At 46.0% G+C, this 22,003-nt stretch overlaps 1 protein-coding gene across 1 annotated transcript in view; it reads right to left on the reverse strand.

Annotated features, from left to right (window-relative positions):
- Window positions 1-21,055, reverse strand: part of LOC121003074 (aryl hydrocarbon receptor interacting protein) — a 31,816-nt gene extending 10,761 nt beyond the window's left edge. The window contains exons 1-5 of the mRNA XM_040434641.1: window positions 20,899-21,055; window positions 5,327-5,506; window positions 5,041-5,229; window positions 2,218-2,394; window positions 753-894 (exon numbers count right to left, since the gene is read on the reverse strand). Coding sequence (XP_040290575.1) covers window positions 753-894; window positions 2,218-2,394; window positions 5,041-5,229; window positions 5,327-5,506; window positions 20,899-20,994 — 784 coding nt within the window. The 5' untranslated portion in view covers window positions 20,995-21,055. The remainder of the gene's footprint in view (window positions 1-752; window positions 895-2,217; window positions 2,395-5,040; window positions 5,230-5,326; window positions 5,507-20,898) is intronic.
- Between the last annotated feature and the right edge of the window lie 948 nt (window positions 21,056-22,003).

Consider the following 22,003-nt stretch of genomic DNA (forward strand, 5'->3'; position numbering starts at 1 on the left):
CCTGCACAGTCTGACAATATCCAATCAGTGCTGCCAGAATTAGACTGTGCAGACACCTCTCCCCTCAGTAACACCCAGTTGGACCTTTATTGCAGATGTTGCCAACAGCTTGATTTTCACTTCATGTAAAATGTTATATTTCCCTGTGCATTACGCAGCCAGGCTAGAAGAGGATAGACATAGCGGCATGTAGATTAGCCTTATTACACTGCCAGCAGCAGCCGCACCACGTGAAGACAGTGAGAGAAAAGATGAGACACTATCCTGCCGAATAACTAGTAGGGTGAGCAGCACCTATTAACTGTATTCCAGTACACTGCATGAGGACGTGCGATCATTCATCCCCATACAGTTTGCTTATTATTGGCAGCACATCCTTGTGTACAGTGGGACATGTGCTGCCGACAAACAAGCATTTTCCTTGTATCTCTGCTCAGAGATGACTCAGTATATGTCTCCAAATAAGTCGTCAATATCAGATCAGTGGGGGCCGAATCCCGGCACTCCTGCCGATCAGCTGTTTGTAGAGAACGAGGCGCTCATGAGTGCTACGGCCTCTTCAAACAGCTGATCAGCAGGAGGGCTGGGAGTCGGACCTCCACTGATCTGATACTGATGACCTATCCTGAGGAGGGAAACCAGACTACTCCTTACTGCAGGCTTTGTTTTTTCTCTTAAAGGGCCAGTACTTGTATCACTAAATTAGAGACATTTAAAATTTTATTGCATTCAAGGAGGAGTGCAGTACATACCTGAATACTTGTTTAGTATTGAAGAGCAGTGCTCCAGCACTGGGTAGTATTCACCCTCCAACAGTTTGCACTGACAGAAGTTCAGAAGCAATGGAGTGATCTTTGTGTCAAGAGCGATCCAATCGGGAGATCCAGGCTGCTCCTGAGACATTAACGCAGAATACACTCACTACGACAGTACACACGTGCATGTTATAACACTATGCCCGAGTCATCTCTATATTCAGGGCCAAGGATCCCATCCTTTCAGGGGTTGTCCACTCCTTTTTATAGTGACTGATTGGCGCCCTGCAGATCAGCTCTACTCCACCGTGTAGTGGACGGAGCTGGTTACTGTAACTCTGCTCTCATTCACTTCAATGGGAGCAACTCTGTCCACCACACTAATGGCTGGAGCTACTGAACAGCTGACTGGGGGCTAAGCTGTCGGGAAAAGGAGCAGCCCACCTTTGCTGGGGTTTGCATTTCTGACTGCATAGAGCCATATAAAGAAATAAAGCCTCTCAACACACACAGTGCTGCTGGGTAGTGACATCATGGCATGGCGCTGTGGACACTGTCTACTGCAAGTGACTTATGATAAAATGGCTGTGTTTCCCTATAGGGCAAAATCTTTTCTATAAACCCACAGGGTGCAGTAATCCAGTCAATTTGCTGCGAGCTGTAAGTTTACAATCTCTGGACGTAAGCAAGAATGTTCATATTCACTGACAGCAAGTAGTAAATGGTGAGGGGGTGGGTCACGTAAAGGCCCTTTACACTGCCCGAACATTGGGCAGATTATCACCGAGTGTTCACAGGAACGCTCGTCAGTGAAAATCTCCCAATGTAAGCGTAATTGGTTCAATTGTGGAGACACTTAAAGGGATTGAGACTTTAATACTCTGGATAGGTCATCAGTATCTGATCGTTAGGGACACGACACACCCGGGACCCCCGTTGATCAGCTTTTAAGAAGGCACCGGCAATTCGGTAGCGCTGCGGCCTTCTCGCAGCTTTGCCTAAGCCAGTGACGACACTTTCATGGGTCACGTGGCCTAGGCGCAGCTCAGCTCCATTCTAGTGAATGTGCTTGCTGAGCATGGAGAAGGCTGTGGCCCCCCCACGATCAGATACTGATGGCCTATCCAGAAGACAGGTCATCAGCATTAAAGTTTCGGAAAATCCCTTTATATAATTGTTTAGATGACATGCCGCTGCTGGCAAACAACGATTTTGTATGGAGACGAGCGATGGCATTAGAAATCGTTCCTCCTGATACCGTGGAGGAGATTGCTGCATGTAAATGTAGAGGTCTCCTTCACTGACGAGCAGGCGACTGTCAGGAAGGAACGCTTCCTTCCAGACAATTGTAGCAGTGTAAAGGGGCCTTAAGAAAAAAAGAAAAAATATGTACTTTTCATTTTACAATGACTGAGCCGAGGCAAAAAAATATATATATATCTCAGGCTCCACTGTAACGTACCTTCATCTGTAAGGACTTGAGGCAAGCGATAGCCTCATAGTATTTGGCAGCTGCTTCTGGGATCTTTCCGTCCTTATACAACTGATTGCCTTCCTGGTGGAGCATGGGCACAGCATCCAGTTTCTCGTCATCTGTCATTGCCCAGGCGTCTTGCCTGTATGAACCAGGCTCCTCTATCTAGAACAGAAGATCATCATGCTACATAATAATGGCTGTATATTTGAGGCCTCATCCATTGCGGAACGGATGTGGACCCATTCATTTCAATGGGGCCGCAAAAGATGCAGACAGCACACCGTGTACTGTCCACATCCTTACTTCTGTTCCGTGGCCCTGATAAAAGATAGAGCATGTCCTATTCTTGTCCGCAATTGTGGACAAGAATAGGCATTTCTATCATAGGGCTGTCCATTACTTAAAATGCGCATGAACGGTATCAGTGTTTTGTGGATCCGCAATGAGCCCTAAGGGGCAGTGAATGAGCCCTAAGGGGCAGTGATATCAGTGGCTGCAGTGCTCGCCTAAATGCTGCAGTCTCTTCCAACAGCGGATTGGCAGGGGTGCTGAGGAGTCCTAGACAACCTTTAAAGGGACTGTCCCATGAAGACAACAAATCCCTAAGTGCTGATCAGCTGGGGTCCGACCGCTGGGTCCCACGTTTAAATAGAGTGGTGGTGTCAAGTATGCGCGCTGCATTCAGCATGATAGGGCTGCTGGAGATAGTGGAGGTCAAGCATATGGCTATCTCCAGCAGTTCCATCGAGTTGAATGGAGTGCCAAGCACACATAAGTGACCACCGTTCCATTCAAACTGGGAGCACGGGCACCTGTCCTTGTGATTGGTGGGGACCCTAACAGTCAGAACCCTGACAAGCAGAAACTTATCCTGCGCTCAGGGGATAAGTTGTCTTCATGGGACTGCCCCCTTATTACATTTGGAATTTCAGAGGCTCAGATATTGATATCCTAGGGTTAATGGTGCATTGCTTGTACTTCAGCCTGAATTATTCCAATAAAAAAATATATATATACACAGTTGTGTTCAAAATTATTCAACCCCCAATGCTGTAAAGGGTTTTAGGGAATTTAGTGTACAGTTGTAATTGTGTTCAGAATGAAATCTTACAAGGACTTTTTAAAGAACCAAATGCAACTAAAATGACATCAATTGTTTTTGTCATACAGTATTAAATGTTTTTTTCGTGATTTCTTCATTGACACAATTATTCAACCCCTTAAAGACTACCACTCTTAAGAACAGAGGTTCATTCAAGTGTTTTCGATCAGGTATTGAAAACACCTGTGGATGTCAAGGAGCAGCAGACAAGCATAATAAGCACCAATTAGGCAGATTTAAAAGGACTGTGATACTCAGCTCCTTCTAGACATTTACTGGTGTGTTTACAAACATGGTGAAGTCAAGAGAATGGTCCAGGAAGACAAGAGAAGAGGTTATTTCTCTTCACAGGAAGGGCAATGGCTATAAGAAGATTGCAAAGATGTTAAACATACCAAGAGACACCATAGGAAGCATCATTCGCAAATTCAAGGTAAAGGGCACTGTTGAAACGCTACCTGGTCGTGGCAGAAAGAAGATGCTGACTTCGACTGCTGTGCGCTACCTGAAGCGCAAAGTGGAGAAAAGTCCCCATGTGACTGCTGAGGAACTGAAAAAAGATTTGTCAGATGTGGGTACTGAAGTTTCAGCTCAGACAATAAGGCGCACACTGCGTAATGAAGGCCTCCATGCCAGAACTCCCAGGCGCACCCCCTTGCTGTCTCCAAAGAATAAGAGGAGTCGACTGCAGTATGCCAAAAGTCATGTGGACAAACCACAAAAGTTTTGGGATAGTGTTCTGTGGACTGATGAAACAAAATTAGAACCGTTTGGGCCCATGGATCAACGCTATGTTTGGAGGAGGAAGAACAAGGCCTATGAAGAAAAGAACACCTTGCCTACTGTGAAGCATGGCGGGGGGATCAATCATGCTTTGGGGCTGTTTTTGCTTCTACAGGTACAGGGAAGCTTCAGCGTGTGCAAGGTACCATGAATTCTCTTCAGTACCAGGAGATATTGGATGAAAATGTGATGCAGTCAGTCACAAACCTGAGGCTTGGGAGACGTTGGACCTTTCAACAGGACAATGATCCCAAGCATACCTCCAAGTCCACTAGAGCATGGTTGCAGATTAAAGGCTGGAACATTTTGAAGTGGCCATTGCAGTCACCAGACTTAAATCCGATTGAGAACCTCTGGTGGGACTTAAAGAAAGCAGTTGCAGCGCGCAAGCCTAAGAATGTGACTGAACTGGAGGCTTTTGCCCATGAAGAATGGGCGAAGATACCCGTAGATCGCTGCAAGACACTTGTGTCAAGCTATGCTTCACGTTTAGAAGCTGTTATAACTGGAAAAGGATGTTGTACTAAGTACTAAGATTGAATGTCACTTGGGGGTTGAATAAAACTGATAATGATGTGAGCACAGAAAAGACATTTGTGGTTATTTCATTATAAATGTTATATTATATTTGTCTGACTTACAAGTGCCTCTTTGATTTAATTGTAAACAAGATGACTGAAATGATCAAAATCAATGTCAAACTGGCCAAAACACTCAATTTCAGTGGGGGTTGAATAATTTTGAACACAACTGTATATATGCTTATGGGGATTATGTCCCAAATGATCAAAGCAGACAGTACATGCCTAAATGGGTAGATGTGGGGTGCCCCAACACGTGAGCTAGTCCCTATCAAATCAGTATCTGATGTACAGCTAGGAGCTGGTGTTAATTTATCAGCATGCTTTCTACAAGGGCATTACCTTTAAAACAGTGATGACAAAGATCAGAGGTTGAGGGTCTTTCTGTAGAACATCAAGGTCTGGATAACCAAGGGAATGGTCGTGAAGCTGGGCAATCCCTCCACAGCAGTGCCTTTGGCCTTCACGAGGGTCTTCTCCTGCCGCAATCCGGCGCAAACTCCGTGAAACTTGAGGGTACTCAATGACATGCTGGAAAAGTATTTGGGAGCAATCAGCCTTCCACGTATACCAGACGATACATTACAGGAGGACCCCACCAGCCCCTACAGAGGGATAGATGACATACCGGAGTGTCACACAGGAACTCGGCCACCTCGCCTTCTCTCATGCTGCAGATGATGGTCTCCCATACCGGCAGTTTGAACTTCTTGCCGATGATCAGTTCCATGGGCTTGTCTCTGGTAGAGCTGTCATCCAGCACTGTGCGCTTCTCATCACACAGTAATGTACGATAGTGGAAGGTGGCCTGGAGAAGACACCAGAAATAGACCACTTATTACACTGCTGCCCGTGTGGGCTGAGGTCTGCCCTGAAGCAACGTGGCACTCAGAGTGGGGACAACCTCTTTAATAGGGTTCTTCCCAGATTTAAACTTATCACCTTTCCACAGGAGGGGGGATAAGTATCTGACTGCTGGTACCCCTCCATTTGTCACAATAATGAGGATCCTGTATCCCCTGTATGAAAGACGTCGAGCATGTGAGCTGGCGTTACATTCATCTGTATGGGACTGAGAAAGTTAGCTCCATCATTCTCATAGATCTGAATGGAGTCGCACATGCATGCTCGACCACACCACCATTTTTTCATTCTCATGCTTATGGACCCTATCAATTAACACGTCACCCCTCTTGTGCATAGGTGATGATTTTGGAGCCACCCCTTTAAATACAGCATCTACAACTAGAAAAGCTACAATTTCTGGGGAAATTGTGTGAAGTGTTCTTGCCTCCACCAGTAGTCTACAACTGGAGTGGGCGGAGTAACTGGGTGGAGTGGCTGGAGTAATTGTTGTGTGGTTGGAGTGGCTGGAGTAACTGTGGAAAGGCTGGACCGGGCAGAGTAACTTTATGGAGTGGGCAGAGTAACTGTGTGGAGTGTTTGGAGCGAGTAAAGATAGTAAACATTACACTAACCAATTGATTGATCAAATTTAAAAAGTGCACATGGCAAGCTTGATAGAGTGAGAAATGCATTTTATATAGCACATTTAATTACAATGTTGTTGCCCAAAGTGCTTCACAGTTACATTAAAACATACATTTATAAAAACATTAGCAGCAGATTTGTGTAGGTGGGCTTGAAAATGAGGGCGTGGTGGCAGTTAAGAAATCATGTCCTGATTTTTCAGCTCACACTTTAGCTTTTGTCACTCTGCTGGCTGCTCACACACCTGAGTTTCTATGGCAACTCACTCTACAGCAAGGGCAGAGAAGAACGGTTAAAAACAAACTGCTCCAACTTGCTCACTTCCCTGGCGGTTGCCATCTTAATACGGTTTGTTTAATATGTCATAGTATGTCTCTGAAACATTAAAAATGAAGGCACAGTCGCAGTTTAGAAATTGCCCTTCAAATTTGAAGTGGCTAGAGTGGAATTTCAATGAATGTCAATGGGCGGCGTGAGTTGCAAACAAATGGTAATATTGTGAAAACTATCAGGACTATGGCTTAGCCGTGGACATTTTTAGTGGCAGCAGGGATAGCTGAACGTTTTGATATACGATTTGTGTAGGTGGGCTTGAAAATGAGGGAGTGGTGGCAGTTTAGAAATCACGTCCTGATTTTTCAGCTTCCACTCTAGCTTTATTTCGTGAACCATTCGGCGAAACGTTCCATAAAGTAATAGCACACCAATTGGGAACAATCCGCACGTTTATTACTGTCTATGTAGTGTAAAAACTGTGGGAGGAGTTAGGGTGGTAAATTTGGCTATAATAAGAATATATGTGAGATAACAGTAAGTGGTCCTGCCATGCAAGAACACTTAACTAGAGAATAATCAGTACTGGTTCTCTTTGGATTATAGAGGCAAGCTATTAGAATATTGACAGGACACAAGGGCTTTGTCCCCTCAAGACCCTCCTCTGTCAGCACCAGAGTCTTCAATGTAACCATCAGTTCCTATAGCACGTTACAAATGTGGCGACATTTCGGACCTACGGTGAACTGCACTGGGGAGTACACATACCTTTTATTAAACTTTTCTCAGCATGAGCAGTGTGAATATGAACTTTTATTCTGTAAGGCTACTTTCACACTGGCGTTTTGGCTTTCCGTTTGGGAGATCCGTTCAGGGCTCTCACAAGCGGTCCAAAACGGATCAGTTTGCATTCTAATGGAAAAGTATCCGCTCAGAATGTATCAGTTTGCCTCCGTTCCGTCTCCATTCCGCTCTGGAGGCGGACACCAAAACACTGCCTGCATGAAACTGAGCCAAACGGATCCGTCCTGACACACAATGTAAGTTAATGGGGACAGATCTGTTTTCACTGACACAATAGAGAACGGATCCGTCCTCCATTGACTTACAGTGGTTTTAGAAACGGATCCGTCTTGGCTATGTTAAATATAATACAAACGGATCCGTTCTGAACGGATGCAGACGGTTGTATTATCTGAACGGATCTGTCTGTGCAGATCCATGACGGATCCGCACCAAACACCACTGTAAAAGTAGCATAAAATTCTATCCTTAGAAGTGCACTGGAGGCGGAGCTTCACTGTGAAGTGCCCTCTGTATTGAGCTGCTTGACAGCTCCTCCCCTCTGAGTGACAAAGGGGCAAAGGTTTAAAAGTAATATCAGGAAGTATTACTTTACTGAGAGAGTAGTGGATGCATGGAATAGCCTTCCTGCAGAAGTGGTAGCTGCAAATACAGTGAAGGAGTTTAAGCATGCATGGGATAGGCATAAGGCCATCCTTCATATAAGATAGGGCCAGGGGCTATTCATAGTATCCAGTATATTGGGCAGACTAGATGGGCCAAATGGTTCTTATTAGGGATCGACCAATTATCGGTTTTACCGATATTATCGGCCGATATTCAGTATTTTGATCGGTATCGGCATCTATTTTGCCGATATTCCGATAACGTATTGGGAACACAGATCGCGCTGCTGACAGTGCTCTCCGTGTTCCCTCAGCAGCACAGGGGAGAAGGAAGCAGTGTCTCCTCCCCCTGTGCTGCCGCCAATCAGAGGAAGGAGGACAAGAGAAGGGGAGGGGTTATGGCCACTGCGCCACCAATGAAGAGAAATCCCTCATTAATTCATATACAGGAGGCGGGAGCTGGCAGCCAGCTCCCGCCTCCTGTATATGAATGAATGAGAGATTTCTCTTCATTGGTGGCGCAGTGCGCCCCCCCCAAGCCCCCCAGTATTAATCATTGGTGGCGCAGTGCGCCCCCCACCCCAGTATTAAAAACATTGGTGGCGCAGTGCGCCAGCCCTCCCCCAGTATTAATCATTGGTGGCAGTGGCCACAGGATCCCATCTCCCCTGCTCCTCCGATAGGAGCCCCAGCAGTGTAATTCTGGGGCTCCGATCGGTTACTATGGCAGCCAGGACGCTACTGCAGCTCTGGCTGCCATGATAAGCTCCATGCTGCTGTGTGCACAGAGCAGCAGGGACAGTGTGAGCTCCTACACACCCTGATAGAGATCTATCAGGGTGAATAGGAGAAGGGTTCTAGTCCCTAAGGGGGCTAAAAGTTAGTAAAAAAACAAAAAACACCAATATATATTAAGTATAAATGAAAAAGAAAGATTTACAAAAAAAAACCCTACACGTTAACAATAAACATATTAATTTTCAGCAGATTTGTGTAGGAATTTTTTTTTTTTTTCAAAAATGAAAATTCCCAGAATAATCTATAAATTATCGGCTATCGGCCTGAAAGTTCACAAATTATCGGTATCGGCCCTAAAAAAAAATCAATATCGGTCGATCCCTAGTTCTTATCTGCCGACACATTCTATGTTTCTATGACTACAGCTGGTACTGTACCAGCAGAACCCGGACACCACACACCCGAGTTCTACCAGAACAGTATATGTTCAACAGCTACATGATCAAGGCAACATCACCGACCTACTGTATGTTTAACCCCTTAACAACCTAACCTTTAATAGTATGGCACAGGCAGGAGATCCCAGGGGGTTACTGGATCTGATCCCATGGGCACTGTCACTGTGCCAACGCAATCAGCTATAATACGTAGCTGGGCTTCTGCAAGAATGGCTGGGATTGACGATAACTCCAAATTTGGCCATTTAACCGGGGCCTCCCTCTGTCAGATCATTGGCACCACATGACACTATTGTGGGGTGCTGAAGGGTGGCTGCCCGGGAACTGAGCCAGGCCGACCTGCTGCAGCTAATACTTGTCTCAATAAGCCCTTAGGCCACATCAGAGTATACCACCACCCACCTCTGGGACCCACACCTGTCTCCAGAACAGGCCCCCAAAACAAAGCTATTTCAGGAACTCCCATAGAGGTGAATGGAGAGGTGGTCGTTCCATCTGGGAAATGTATGCTACAGATGTCCTATAGTTGTAGGTCCATCTCTGGGACCCGCTGTGAATGGACCGCATAGCCCAGATGGGAATACCCCTCTAATAATATTAAGGAACACAATCTACCCTAGTAACACCCACTTGTCAATTTATTCATTCTTTTCTAGGAGGAATAATAGGGAACAACCACAAAGCAGACATTAAAGAGAACCTGCCACCTGGATTTTGGGTATAGAGCTGAGGACAGGGGCTGCTAGATCGCCGCTAGCACATCCGCAATATCTAGTCCCCATAGCATTGTGTGCTTTTATTGTGTAAAAAAAAAAACATTTTATAGATATATAAATTAACCTTAGATGAGTCCTGTCAGAGATGAGTCCAGCCACACCCACTGTGAAGGAGCCCCGCATCCTCCGAATCTCCACCTTGCTCCCCGACGTCACAAAGCTAGAGCACTGTAATCTCGCGATGCGCGAGCTAGCGCATGCGCAGTTTGTTCCCTGAGGCTGATGCCAGCACAGGGAAGGAACACTATGCCGACACTGCGCATGCGCTAGCTCGCGCATCACGAGATTACGGCGCTATAGCTTTGTGACGTCGGGGAGCAAGGAGGAGATTTGGAGGATGCGGGGCGGTTCTGGGCTCCTTCACAGTGGGTGTGGCTGGGCTCCGGAAAAGTTAGTAGCCTCATTTACATATATATAAAATCGTTTATTTCCCATATCATCACCATGACGGCCACAAGGAGATTGACCCATGACCTCTGTGGGGGCAGGAAACAGAGAAGAGGTTAAATTGCCCCCTCCCACCACCACACCTCAATGTTCCTGTCCCCACTGTGGCCAGGGTCAGAGAAGAGTCTCCCTGCTGTCGGCAGGGAGATGAAGATAGGAAATAGTCTTCTTTTTTATTTTCTTCTTCTCCAGGAGGGTCCGAGGACGGTCTCCTGGTTACCTGAAGCTCATCGGAGCTCCCCCAGTCCGCCGGCGGCCGCGTGCTTATGCTGGGCTGGGGGGTATCGGGAGGACTCGCTCCGGCTTGTCTGGAGCCTGCTCCCGGGCCGCAATCTTCCTCCTCCTCCTCCCCTGTGGGTCGGGCTGGTAGCGGCCGGCGTGTGCGCACCCCGACGTCGGTGACGTCACTTCCGGGTTCGAGTCATGTGACGCAACCCGGAAGTAAAGCGCAGGAGGACAGAGCAGTTTGAATAAAAGGCGGGACGGCCATAGGAACGCTGATCTGAGGTCTGTGAGTACTGCAATTGCACTTTACTTCAGAATATGTCAGGTCCTGAGGTACAAACTGTTATGGAGCTTGATGCTCCCTCTCTGCCTCCTGTAAGTATCCCTCTGGGGGTCCGTTTTTCTTATGGCACAGTATTTTTACTAGGTTATTTCTGATGCCTCTATTCCATATTTATTTCAGGCTAAAGAGGTGCAAAAAAAGGTTAAAAAACCTCCTCGCTGCATCTCTTGTGCTAAAAGACTGCCTGAAGAATATGGAAAGAAGCTTTGTAAGGAGTGTATTTCTGATGTGGTCCAGCAGGAACAATCGTCCCTTATGGAGAATATCAGATCTGTGGTTCAGGAAGAAATCAGGGCCGCTAGAGTTGCTCCGTCTGATCCCCAGGACGAGCCCTCTCGCAAGCGTCCGCGTTCTAGGATCATTACCTCTGGATCCGAGGATGCTGACGATAAAGCTTCTACTTCCGTGCAGTGGGAGGATGATCTCTCTCTCTCTCTCTCTGAAGGAGAAATCTGCGAAAATAATAGGAAATTTTATTTTTCCTCAGAAGAGATGAGTGACTTATTAAAGGCAGTCAGAGCGACAATGGGGATTGAAGAAACCCCTAGATCCTTATCCATTCAGGATGAAATGTTCGGGGGACTCAGGGTGAAAAAATCCAAGGTCTTCCCCATAAACGAACACATTAGAGAAATGATTCTGGAGGAATGGTCGGAACCAGAAAAACGATTGGGGATTTCCAAAGAATTTAAAAATCGACTATTGTTCGACCCCTCTCAGTCTAAGTTGTTCGACGAGACCCCTAAAATAGACGTGCAGGTGGCGAAAGTTAACAAAAAAACTGCCCTGCCGTTTGAGGATGCCGCCCAATTGAAAGATGCTATGGAGCGGAAGGCAGATGCCCTTTTAAAGGAAGGCTTGGGAGGCCTCCATGTTTAACATCAAGACCAACATCGCAGCAACGTCTGTCGCCAGGTCTATGCACTTATGGTTAGGGGAGCTTGAGCACCACCTAAGCAGTAAGACCTCCAGGGAAGAAATCTTGCAGTCCATCCCGCTACTTAAATCAGCTACGGGGTTCCTGGCAGATGCATCGGCGGAATCTATCAGATTCTGTGCTAAGGAGGCAGGGCTTTCCAATGCGGCTCGTCGGGCTTTGTGGATGAAATCTTGGTCGGGCGATAGAATTTCTAAACAAAAGTTAATATCTATCCCCTTTTCAGGAGAATATGTATTCGGCCCGGTCCTAGACGAGATTCTTGAGAAAGCGGCCGACAAGAAAAAGGGATTCCCTCAGGAAAAGTCCTTTAGAAAGAACCAGTCCTTTTGGTCTTACGGTGGACAAAACAAGGCTGTTAGAGGGAAAGGCAAGTCAGGCCGCTGGTCTTATCCCAAAGGGGGTAGAGGAAGAGGCTTCCTTCTTAAGCCCCAATCCAAATTCGAGGACAAACAATGACGCCATTGTAGGGGGGAGACTGAAGGATTTCCTGGGTCCATGGTCACTAACATCAAGAAATCCTTGGGCCTTGGATATCATTCGGCAAGGTTACAGGATCGAGTTCACCTCTCTCCCCCCTCCAAGATTCGTCGTCACAAAGATGCCTACCAGATTCTCCAACCTAAATATTTTCCAAGGAGTCCAGGACTTGGTGAAGAAGGGTGCAGTAATCCCAGTTCCCGCGTCTCAAAGAGGTCGAGGGTACTATTCAACCCTATTTTTAGTAAGGAAAAAAAGAAGGAGACTTCCGGACCATCATAAACTTGAAACAACTGAACAAGTTTATTCTTTACAGGAAGTTCAAGATGGAGTCTCTCAGATCCATAGTACCGTTGATAAAGCTAGGGGCATTTATGTGCTCAGTCGACCTGAAGGACGCCTATCTGCATGTCCCCATTCACCCAGATCACCAGAAGTTTCTAAGATTTGCTATCCTAGACCCTTCCAATCGGCTTCTTCATTTCCAATTCATAGCACTACCCTTCGGGATTTCAGCCGCTCCAAGGCTTTTCACCAAATTAGTGATAGAAATGATAGCCCCACTCAGACAGGAAGGGTTAAATATAGTGCCATATCTGGACGACTTTCTAATTATAGCAGACTCAAAAGAACTCCTGCTGTCGGACTTGGAAATATTTCTGTCCCGCCTGTCTCAACTATGATGGATAGTGAACGAATCCAAATCAATGTTGGTTCCATCCGAGAGGGTGAGGTTCCTGGGAGTTACTCTAGACTCCGTAACTCAGTCAACCTTCCTACCACAGAGCAAGATCCAGTCCCTGATAAACAAGGTGAGGCACTTCCAACGCCGGAAAGGATGCTCAGTGAGGGAAGCAATGAGCCTACTCGGCCTCCTAACCTCCTGTATACCTTCTGTCGAGTGGGCACAGGCTCACTGTCGAGTGATACAGAACTGGCTATTGTCCCACTGGAACAAGAAGGGCTCTCTGGACTCCAAGCTTCCAATTCCAGGATCAGTAAAGAGATCTCTCTCATGGTGGATGAAGGAGAAGAATCTTTCCCAGGGAGTCCCATGGATCAAATCGCCTTCAATTACCATCTTCACGGATGCCAGCCAATCCGGTTCGGGAGCGAAAATCGACAGAGCCTATTTCCAGGGAACGTGGAAGCATCTGATATCGGCCCAATCTTCAAATTTCAGGGAGCTGTATGCGGTAAGAGAAGCTCTACTCTCCGCCAGACAGTTGATAAGAAATCAGCATGTGAAAGTCCTATCAGACAACGTGACCGTGGTCTCCTACTTGAAACATCAGGGAGGTACTCGATCAAGGAGGCTCCAGAGTATCTCAGGAGGAAATTGTCTCCTTTGCAGAGGAAGAACTAAAATCCATCTCAGCAATGCACCTGAAGGGATCCCAGAATCTACAGTCGTGGCCAAAAGTTTTGAGAATGACAAAAATATTAGTTTTCACAAAGTTTGCTGCTAAACTGCTTTTAGATCTTTATTTCTGTGATGTAGTGAAATATAATTACACGCACTTCATACGTTTCAAAGGCTTTTATCGACAATTACATGACATTTATGCAAAGAGTCAGTATTTGCAGTGTTGGCCCTTCTTTTTCAGGACCTCTGCAATTCGACTGGGCATGCTCTCAATCAACTTCTGGGCCAATTCCTGACTGATAGCAACCCATTCTTTCATAATCACTTCTTGGAGTTTGTCAGAATTAGTGGGTTTTTGTTTGTCCACCCGCCTCTTGAGGATTGACCACAAGTTCTCAGTGGGATTAAGATCTGGGGAGTTTGCAGGCCATGGACCCAAAATGTCAACGTTTTGGTCCCCGAGCCACTTAGTTATCACTTTTGCCTTATGGCATGGTGCTCCATCGTGCTGGTAAATGCATTGTTCTTCACCAAACTGTTGTTGGATTGTTGGAAGAAGTTGCTGTTGGAGGGTGTTTTGGTACCATTCTTTATTCATGGCTGTGTTTTTGGGCAAAATTGTGAGTGAGCCCACTCCCTTGGATGAGAAGCAACCCCACACATGAATGGTCTCAGGATGCTTTACTGTTGGCATGACATAGGACTGATGGTAGCGCTCACCTTTTCTTTTGCGGACAAGCCTTTTTCCAGATGCCCCAAACAATCGGAAAGAGGCTTCATCTGAGAATATGACTTTGCCCCAGTCCTCAGCAGTCCATTCACCATTATTTCTGCAGAAGATCAATCAGTCCCTGATGTTTTTTTTGGAGAGAAGTGGCTTCTTTGCTGTCCTTCTTGACACCAGGCCATCTTCCAAAAGTCTTCGCCTCACTGTGCGTGCAGATGCGCTCACACCTGCCTGCTGCCATTCCTGAGCAAGCTCTGCACTGGTGGCACTCCGATCCCGCAGCTGAATCCTCTTTAGGAGATGATCCTGGCGCTTGCTGGACTTTCTTGGACGCCCTGAAGCCTTCTTAACAAGAATTGAACCTCTTTCCTTGAAGTTCTTGATGATCCTATAAATTGTTGATTGAGGTGCAATCTTAGTAGCCACAATATCTCTGCCTGTGAAGCCATTTTTATGCAATGCAATGATGGCTGCACGCGTTTCTTTGCAGGTCACCATGGTTAACAATGGAAGAACAATGATTTCAAGCATCACCCTCTTTTTTAACATGTCAAGTCTGCCATTTTAACCCAATTAGCCTGACATAATGATCTCCAGCCTTGTGCTCGTCAACATTCTCACCTGAGTTAACAAGACGATTACTGAAATGATCTCAGCAGGTCCTTTAATGACAGCAATGAAATGCAGTGGAAAGATTTTTTGGGGATTAAGTTAATTTTCATGGCAAAGAAGGACTATGCAATTCATCTGATCACTCTTCATAACATTCTGGAGTATATGCAAATTGCTATTATAAAAACTTAAGCAGCAACTTTTCCAATTTCCAATATTTACGTAATTCTCAAAACTTTTGGCCACGACTGTAGAAGCGGACTTTTTGAGCAGACAAGTGGTACTGTAGATCATACAGAGTGGGCACTGAATCCAGAGGTCTTCAATATGCTAACCCAAAGATGGGGGCTTCCTACAATAGACCTGTTCGCATCAAGGAAAAATACGAAAGTACAAACATTCTGCTCCCTAAATGCTGGAGATCATCCCTGGAGAATAGATGCCTTCTCCCTAAAATGGTGCTGGGATCTAGGGTACGCATTCCCTCCATTGCCTCTCATCCCGAGGGTCATTCAGAAAATTCAGGAGGGGAGAACCACAGTAATATTGATCGCTCCGTTCTGGCCGAAGAGAAGTTGGTTCGCTCCTCTCTTGAAACTAACAATAGACGAACCAGTGAGACTCCCACTCAGAGGGGACATCCTATACCAGGGTCCTTTGCTAAATCCTCATCCGGAGTTCCTGAAGCTCACGGCTTGGATCCTGAGGTTTCCCTCTTAAAGTCTCAGGGCCTGTCAGACAAGGTTATAGCCACCCTGAGATGTTCCAGGAAAAAAGTAACTTCCGCGATATACCTGAAGATCTGGAAAAGGTTCTGTTCATGGTCGGGTGAAGAGAATCCAAATTTTGTAGGGCCTAATATCCAGAAAATTCTGGAATTTCTACAAAAAGGTCTGGACATGGGCCTCTCTCCATCCACCTTAAAAGTTCAAATTTCGGCATTAAGCGCCTTCTTTGACGCCGACCTGGCAGACCATAGAGGGGTCAAACGATTCATAAGAGCTGCCCGTAGACTTAGACCCCCGCTAAGATCCCGCAGCCCAACCTGGGACTTAAATTTAGTTCTCAACAACCTTATGTGTTCCCCATTTGAGCCATTGGAGAGTTTTTCAATTAAATTGCTTTCATTCAAAACTGCTTTCCTTATAGCAATTACCTCTGCCAAGAGACTAGGAGAGATTCAAGCTCTCTCTATTAGGGAACCATACCTTACCATCACTGAGGATAAGATTGTGCTCAAACTAGACCCAGGTTTCCTGCCAAAGGTAGCCTCAGACCGCAACAGAGGCGAAGAGATCCTCCTTCCATCCTTTTTCAACAATCCCAAGGATCAGGAGGAAGAGAAATTTCATTTCCTTGATGTTAGGCGTACAGTCCTTAGATACTTAGAAGCCACTAGGGACTTCAGGAAGTCTGACAGCCTGCTTGTCCAATTTGCTGGAAAGAATAAGGGATCCAGGGTCTCAAAATCCTCCATTGCAAGATGGATTAAAGACACTATTACCCTATGTTATAAGAATCAGAATCTGGATCCTCCTTCCAATATTAGAGCTCACTCTACCAGAGCTGTCTCCACTACTTTTGCTGAAAGAGCAGGGGCCTCCCTGTATGATATATGCAGGGCCGCCTCCTGGTCTAGTATTCACACATTTGTGAAACATTACCGTTTAGATTTATCTGGAACCTCTGGCCTCTCCTTTGGTCGGAAGGTTCTCCAAGCGGTTGCCCCCACCCATAAAAAATAATTTTAGAACTCTCCTTGTGGCCGTCATGGTGATGATATGGGAAAACCGGAATTAGACTTACCGGTAATTCAGTTTCCATGAAATCACTATGACGGCCCATATATTCCCTCCCTTTCTTTTGTTTGAAGTTTCTTTCACCGGTATTTTCTGGTATGATGTAATACTGGGAAATACTAATACACTTCTGGCACTTGATATCTTTGGAACACTGAGGTGTGGTGGTGGGAGGGGGCAATTTAACCTCTTCTCTGTTTCCTGCCCCCACAGAGGTCATGGGTCAATCTCCTTGTGGCCGTCATGGTGATTTCATGGAAACTGAATTACCGGTAAGTCTAATTCCGGTTTTTTACACAATAAAAGCACACAGAGCTATGGAGACTGGATATTGCGGATGTGCTAGCAGCGATCTAGCAGCCCCTGTCCTCAGCTCTATATACAAAACAGGTGACAGGTTCCCTTTAAGAAAAGATGCTCCAGAATTGTTATTTGATGGGGAGCACAAGTACCTCATTTACTATAAGGGTAATGACAGGTCCGAACGTGTAATCACAGAGACCTTGTTATGGGGATCCCGTTATGTACCCTTTCTTATATAGCGCCAACATGCTCCACGGCATTGTGCGGGGGTAGTCAGTCCCTGTCACAAGCTACACATGCTATGGCCAGTTTCATTACGATCCAATTACCCTTATCAGCTTGTGAAGGAGAACAGAGCACCCGGAGGAAATCCACCCAAACTCATTAGAGCAGACACACTCCATGCTGATGGATTCAAACTAGGGATCGACCGATATTGATTTTTTTTAGAGCTGATACCGATATTCTGTGAACTTTCAGGCCGATAGCCGATAACTTATACCGATATTCTGTGCATTTTCATTTTAGAAAAAAAATTAAAAATAATTCCACTGCGCCACCAATGAATATAGTTTATGCTTAATACAAACGCAGGCTGCGCTCTGGGTGCCGGACATATCCCATACCCGGCACCCCGCCTCTAGACTCTATGACTGCATGCTGCGATCCGCCGCTATTAACCCCTCAGGTGCCGCACCTGAGGGGTTAATAGCGGCGGATCGCAGCATGCAGTCATAGAGGCTGGGTGGCGGGTATGGGATATGCCTGGCACCCACAGAGCAGCCTGCGTTTGTATTAAGCATAAACTATATTCATTGGTGGCGCAGTGGAATTATTTTTACATTTTTTTCTAAAATGAAAATGCACAGAATATCGGTATAAGTTATCAGCTATCGGCCTGAAAGTTCACAGAATATCGGTATCAGCTCAGTGCAACCCCCCCCCCTCTAACCCGGTATTATAAAGTAGAATCATTGGTGGCGCAGTGCGCCCCCAACCCCCCCCCCCCAAGTTTTATAATAATTCGTGGCAGTGGCAATTCTGATCGGAGCCCCAGCAATGTACGCCTGGGGCTCCTATCGGTTACCATGGCAGCCAGGACGCTACTGAAGCCCTGGCCGCCATAGTCGGCTCCCTGCTGTTGTGTGCACAAAGCACAGAGCAGCAGGGACAGTGTAAGATCCTATTCACCCTGATAGAGCTCTATCAGGGTGAATAGGACAAGGGATAGCCCCTAAGGGGGGAAATAGTTATTAATAAAAAGTAAAAAAAAAAAAAACACCAAAATATTCAGTTTAAATCACCCCTTTGCCCAATTTTACATATAAAATATATAAACAATACAAAAAATTACATATTGCCATGCCCGAAAAAGTGCGAACTATTAAAATATTTAAAAATATCTCCTATGCGGTGAATGCCGTAACAAAAAAACTTGCAATTTGCCATTTTTTTGTCACCTTGTCCCGACAAAAATTACGTTAGGACTGTTCTATTATGGTTCAGACGTTCCATAAAATCTGGAATGCACACGGCTCTTTTGGTGTTTTATTTTTTTCACCTGGTATCGAGTATCGCAATACTTTTTTATGGTATCGAAATCGAGTCAAAATTTTGGTATCATGACAACCCTAGGGAAGACGTGTGTGTTTTTTTTTTATTAAACCGTAATTATATGTATTTTAAATTTGACTCCTACATTTTTCAGGTTAGGTGCCAATGGCTCCTTGATATTTTTTTTTTAGTCTGAAGCCCTGATATATCATATACCTCGCTCATACTACATCATACACTCCTTAGAGTCCTTATATACCTAATAATAGTATACATAACATATACTGTGTGTTATATATACCTCAGCTCATACTACATCATACACACATTACAATGACATGCTATAAATTGTAGTACGAGGTATATATAATACATAACACACTGTATATGTATAATAGTATATGAGGTCGTAGGTAACACACTGTACATCTACTATGTATACTGACTGTAATCTCGGCAGGCACTCTATGTTTCTCCACTCTGCCCTACACTGACCACTTTCCCACCTCCAATGACGTCAGTCAATTCGTTCAGTATGCATCAGGTTGTCTTCCGTTCCGTCCCTTGTACGGTATTTGACCGGACAAAATATTTTTTCCGGCCAAAATTCCAGAACACTACCGCACTTGCCAGATCCGGGATTAACTTCCATTGAAATGTATTAATGCCAACAAGTATTAATGTAACAAGTGTTCTGGAAATTTCTGCATTGCCGGATCCGGTTTTCCGGTCTGTGCATGCGCAGTTCTTTCTAAAAAATAAAAGGTAGTCTTTCACCAAATATGACCATTACAGACCACTCAGATCAGGTTCTCCATTACTTTCCCCCGATTACTATGGTACCTTTCATATTGCAGTCTATTGCCGATTTGCTCCAAAAAACACTTTTAAACCATATGGTAATTAGGTTTTGAAGGTGTTCATGCGGCCGGTGCCCAGGCTCCTCTGCGCTTTGCTTACCAAACCCCTCCTCTTTCACCCCTCTGGCCCGCCCTTGTTTAATATTATTACCTCCTCCTCTCTGTCTGAAATCCCGCATCCTCGCCGCTCCACACATTCCCGGCGCATGCGCACTGCATTGCCCATTATGGGCAGAGGAACAGGGACTTTCAATGCGCATGCACCAGCCTGCGCAACCCGATCCAGCCAGCGGAGGCACAGGATTTCAGACAGAGAAGAGGAGGTAATCAGATTAAACAAGGACGGGCCAAAGGGGTGAAAGAGGAGGGGTTTGGTAAGCAAAGCGCAGAGGAGCCTGGGCACCGGCTGCATGAACGCTGACCCTGGGCACCTTCAGAACCTAATTACCATATGGTATAAAAGTGTTTTTTGGAGCAAATCGGCGATGGACTGCAATATGAAAGGTACCATAGTAATCGGGGGAAAGTAATGGAGAACCTGATCTGAGTGGACTGTAAGGCCTCATGCACACGACCATTGTTCTGGTCCGCATCTGAGCCGCAGTTTTTGCGGCTCGGGTTCGGACCCATTCACTTAAATGTGGCTGCAAAAGATGCGGACAGCACTCCGTGTGCTGTCTGCATCCGTTTCTCCGTTCCGTGGCCTCGCAAAATAATATAACATGTCCTATTCTTGTCCGTTTTGCGGACAAGAATAGGCATTTCTACAATGGGCCGCCTGTTCCGTTCTGCAAATTGCAGAAGGCACACGGGCGGCTTCTGTGTTTTGCGGATTGCAAAAAAGGGAACGGTCGTGTGCATGAAGCCTAATGGTCATATTTGGTGAAAGACTCCCTTTAAATACCAGATCCGTTATTCCAGATAATACCGGAAAGACGGATCCGGTATTTCAATGAATAAGTCTAAAGGATCCAGAAAAAAATGTTTGCATACGGATTTCCGGATCTGGCAATGGAACTGCCTGGCGGATTCTAACAACGCTAGTGTGAAAGTACCCTAAGTCAATGGGCGCCAGATGTTTTTTTCATGTCGGAAAAAAACGTGATCTAGCATCATTGACTTACATAGTTTTGCAATAATCACATTTCTATTCACACAACCCCATTGGTGTCCATGTTGCCATAGCCATTACTAATGGTGGCTGAACCCAGGGAACCCTTTATGATGGCGCCTCCTATTCTATCATCACAAAGCTTTAGGATCTGATGAGGACACACCCATAGGAACATCAACTGCAATACACGCCAGCTGTGACGTCACGCCCCCAGGTCTGCGTCTCCTTAGGCTCCACACTGCGCTTTGCCGCCGCGGACGGCGGAATGCTCTGCACCACACAATTTACCTTTGTGCCATTTCGAAACTCTGACAGCGCGACATTACTAGGCGTCGTTACACGTTTCCTTATTCCCTCACCGAGAGCCACTACCCCTGTCGCCATCTTTCACCGGGTTATGACGTCCGAACGTCCATAAACCAGAGGTAAAGAAAGTATACGCATGCGCAAAGCCTCCCCGCTTGCTGTAGTCTCTGAGCATGCGCGTTCGTTCAGTCGGCCGCTGGAGGCCATTTTGTAGTGAGGAAGAAATGTAAACAAAGACGAGACTACGTCACATGTCAGAGAGAGTGTATGTAGATTATTGTGCGGGGGCCATGAGTGTGCGCCTTTAAGCGTGACTGCAGCGCTCATCACCTCACTGAGTTATGGGATATTTCTTCAGTGCGTCACCTGAACTGGGAGGGGGTGTAGTCACGTGACCGAGAGAGTGGGCTGAACTTTTTTTTTTGGTGAAGTTTGCAGGATGTTGGTGAGGGAGATTGGGAGGAAGGAACCCAGGCTTGTGGGAATGTAAGGACCGTGCTAAGGCACTTCAGGCTGGTCGTGTGCTCTCTATGTGGAAGACTGGAGGGTGACAACCGCAAAGGTGGGTGACCAGCTCAGGACTGGGAGAGTCCTCAGTGGCTTCCCCTTTAAATTGATGAGAGGGTGTATATGTGTATTCTATTAAGGGGCTTCTCCAGGAGCTTTGTAGCATAGTTATGGTCCAGTGTTAGGATGGGGGGCACCGCAATGGACAGAACCTCACTGCGCAAAAGTTTTCTGCCATTTTTAAAGGGTTTCTGTCATGAGAAATAACGTTATGTAGCTGACTGACATGAGCGATGTGCTAATCTCACCACTACATAACAGTATGCTTTATAACTCCCTGCCTGCTGCCGCCGTTCTCTTAAATAACAGACTTTTATAATATGCTTATGAGCCTCTATGTGCTATTAGGGCGTTGCTTCAGCACCTAGAGGCTCGTTCTACGCACCCTTTGGCACACCCAGGTCCAGTTGATTGACTTTCGAGTTCTCATCATCCCGTAAATCCCATGCCTGCGCTGTCCCGTTTAGTATTCAGCGCAGTGAGTGAAGGACGCGCTCCTACTGCCGGCTTCTTTACTGTG

Source organism: Bufo bufo, chromosome 6, assembly GCF_905171765.1.
Source record: "Bufo bufo chromosome 6, aBufBuf1.1, whole genome shotgun sequence".
Lineage (NCBI taxonomy): Eukaryota > Metazoa > Chordata > Amphibia > Anura > Bufonidae > Bufo > Bufo bufo.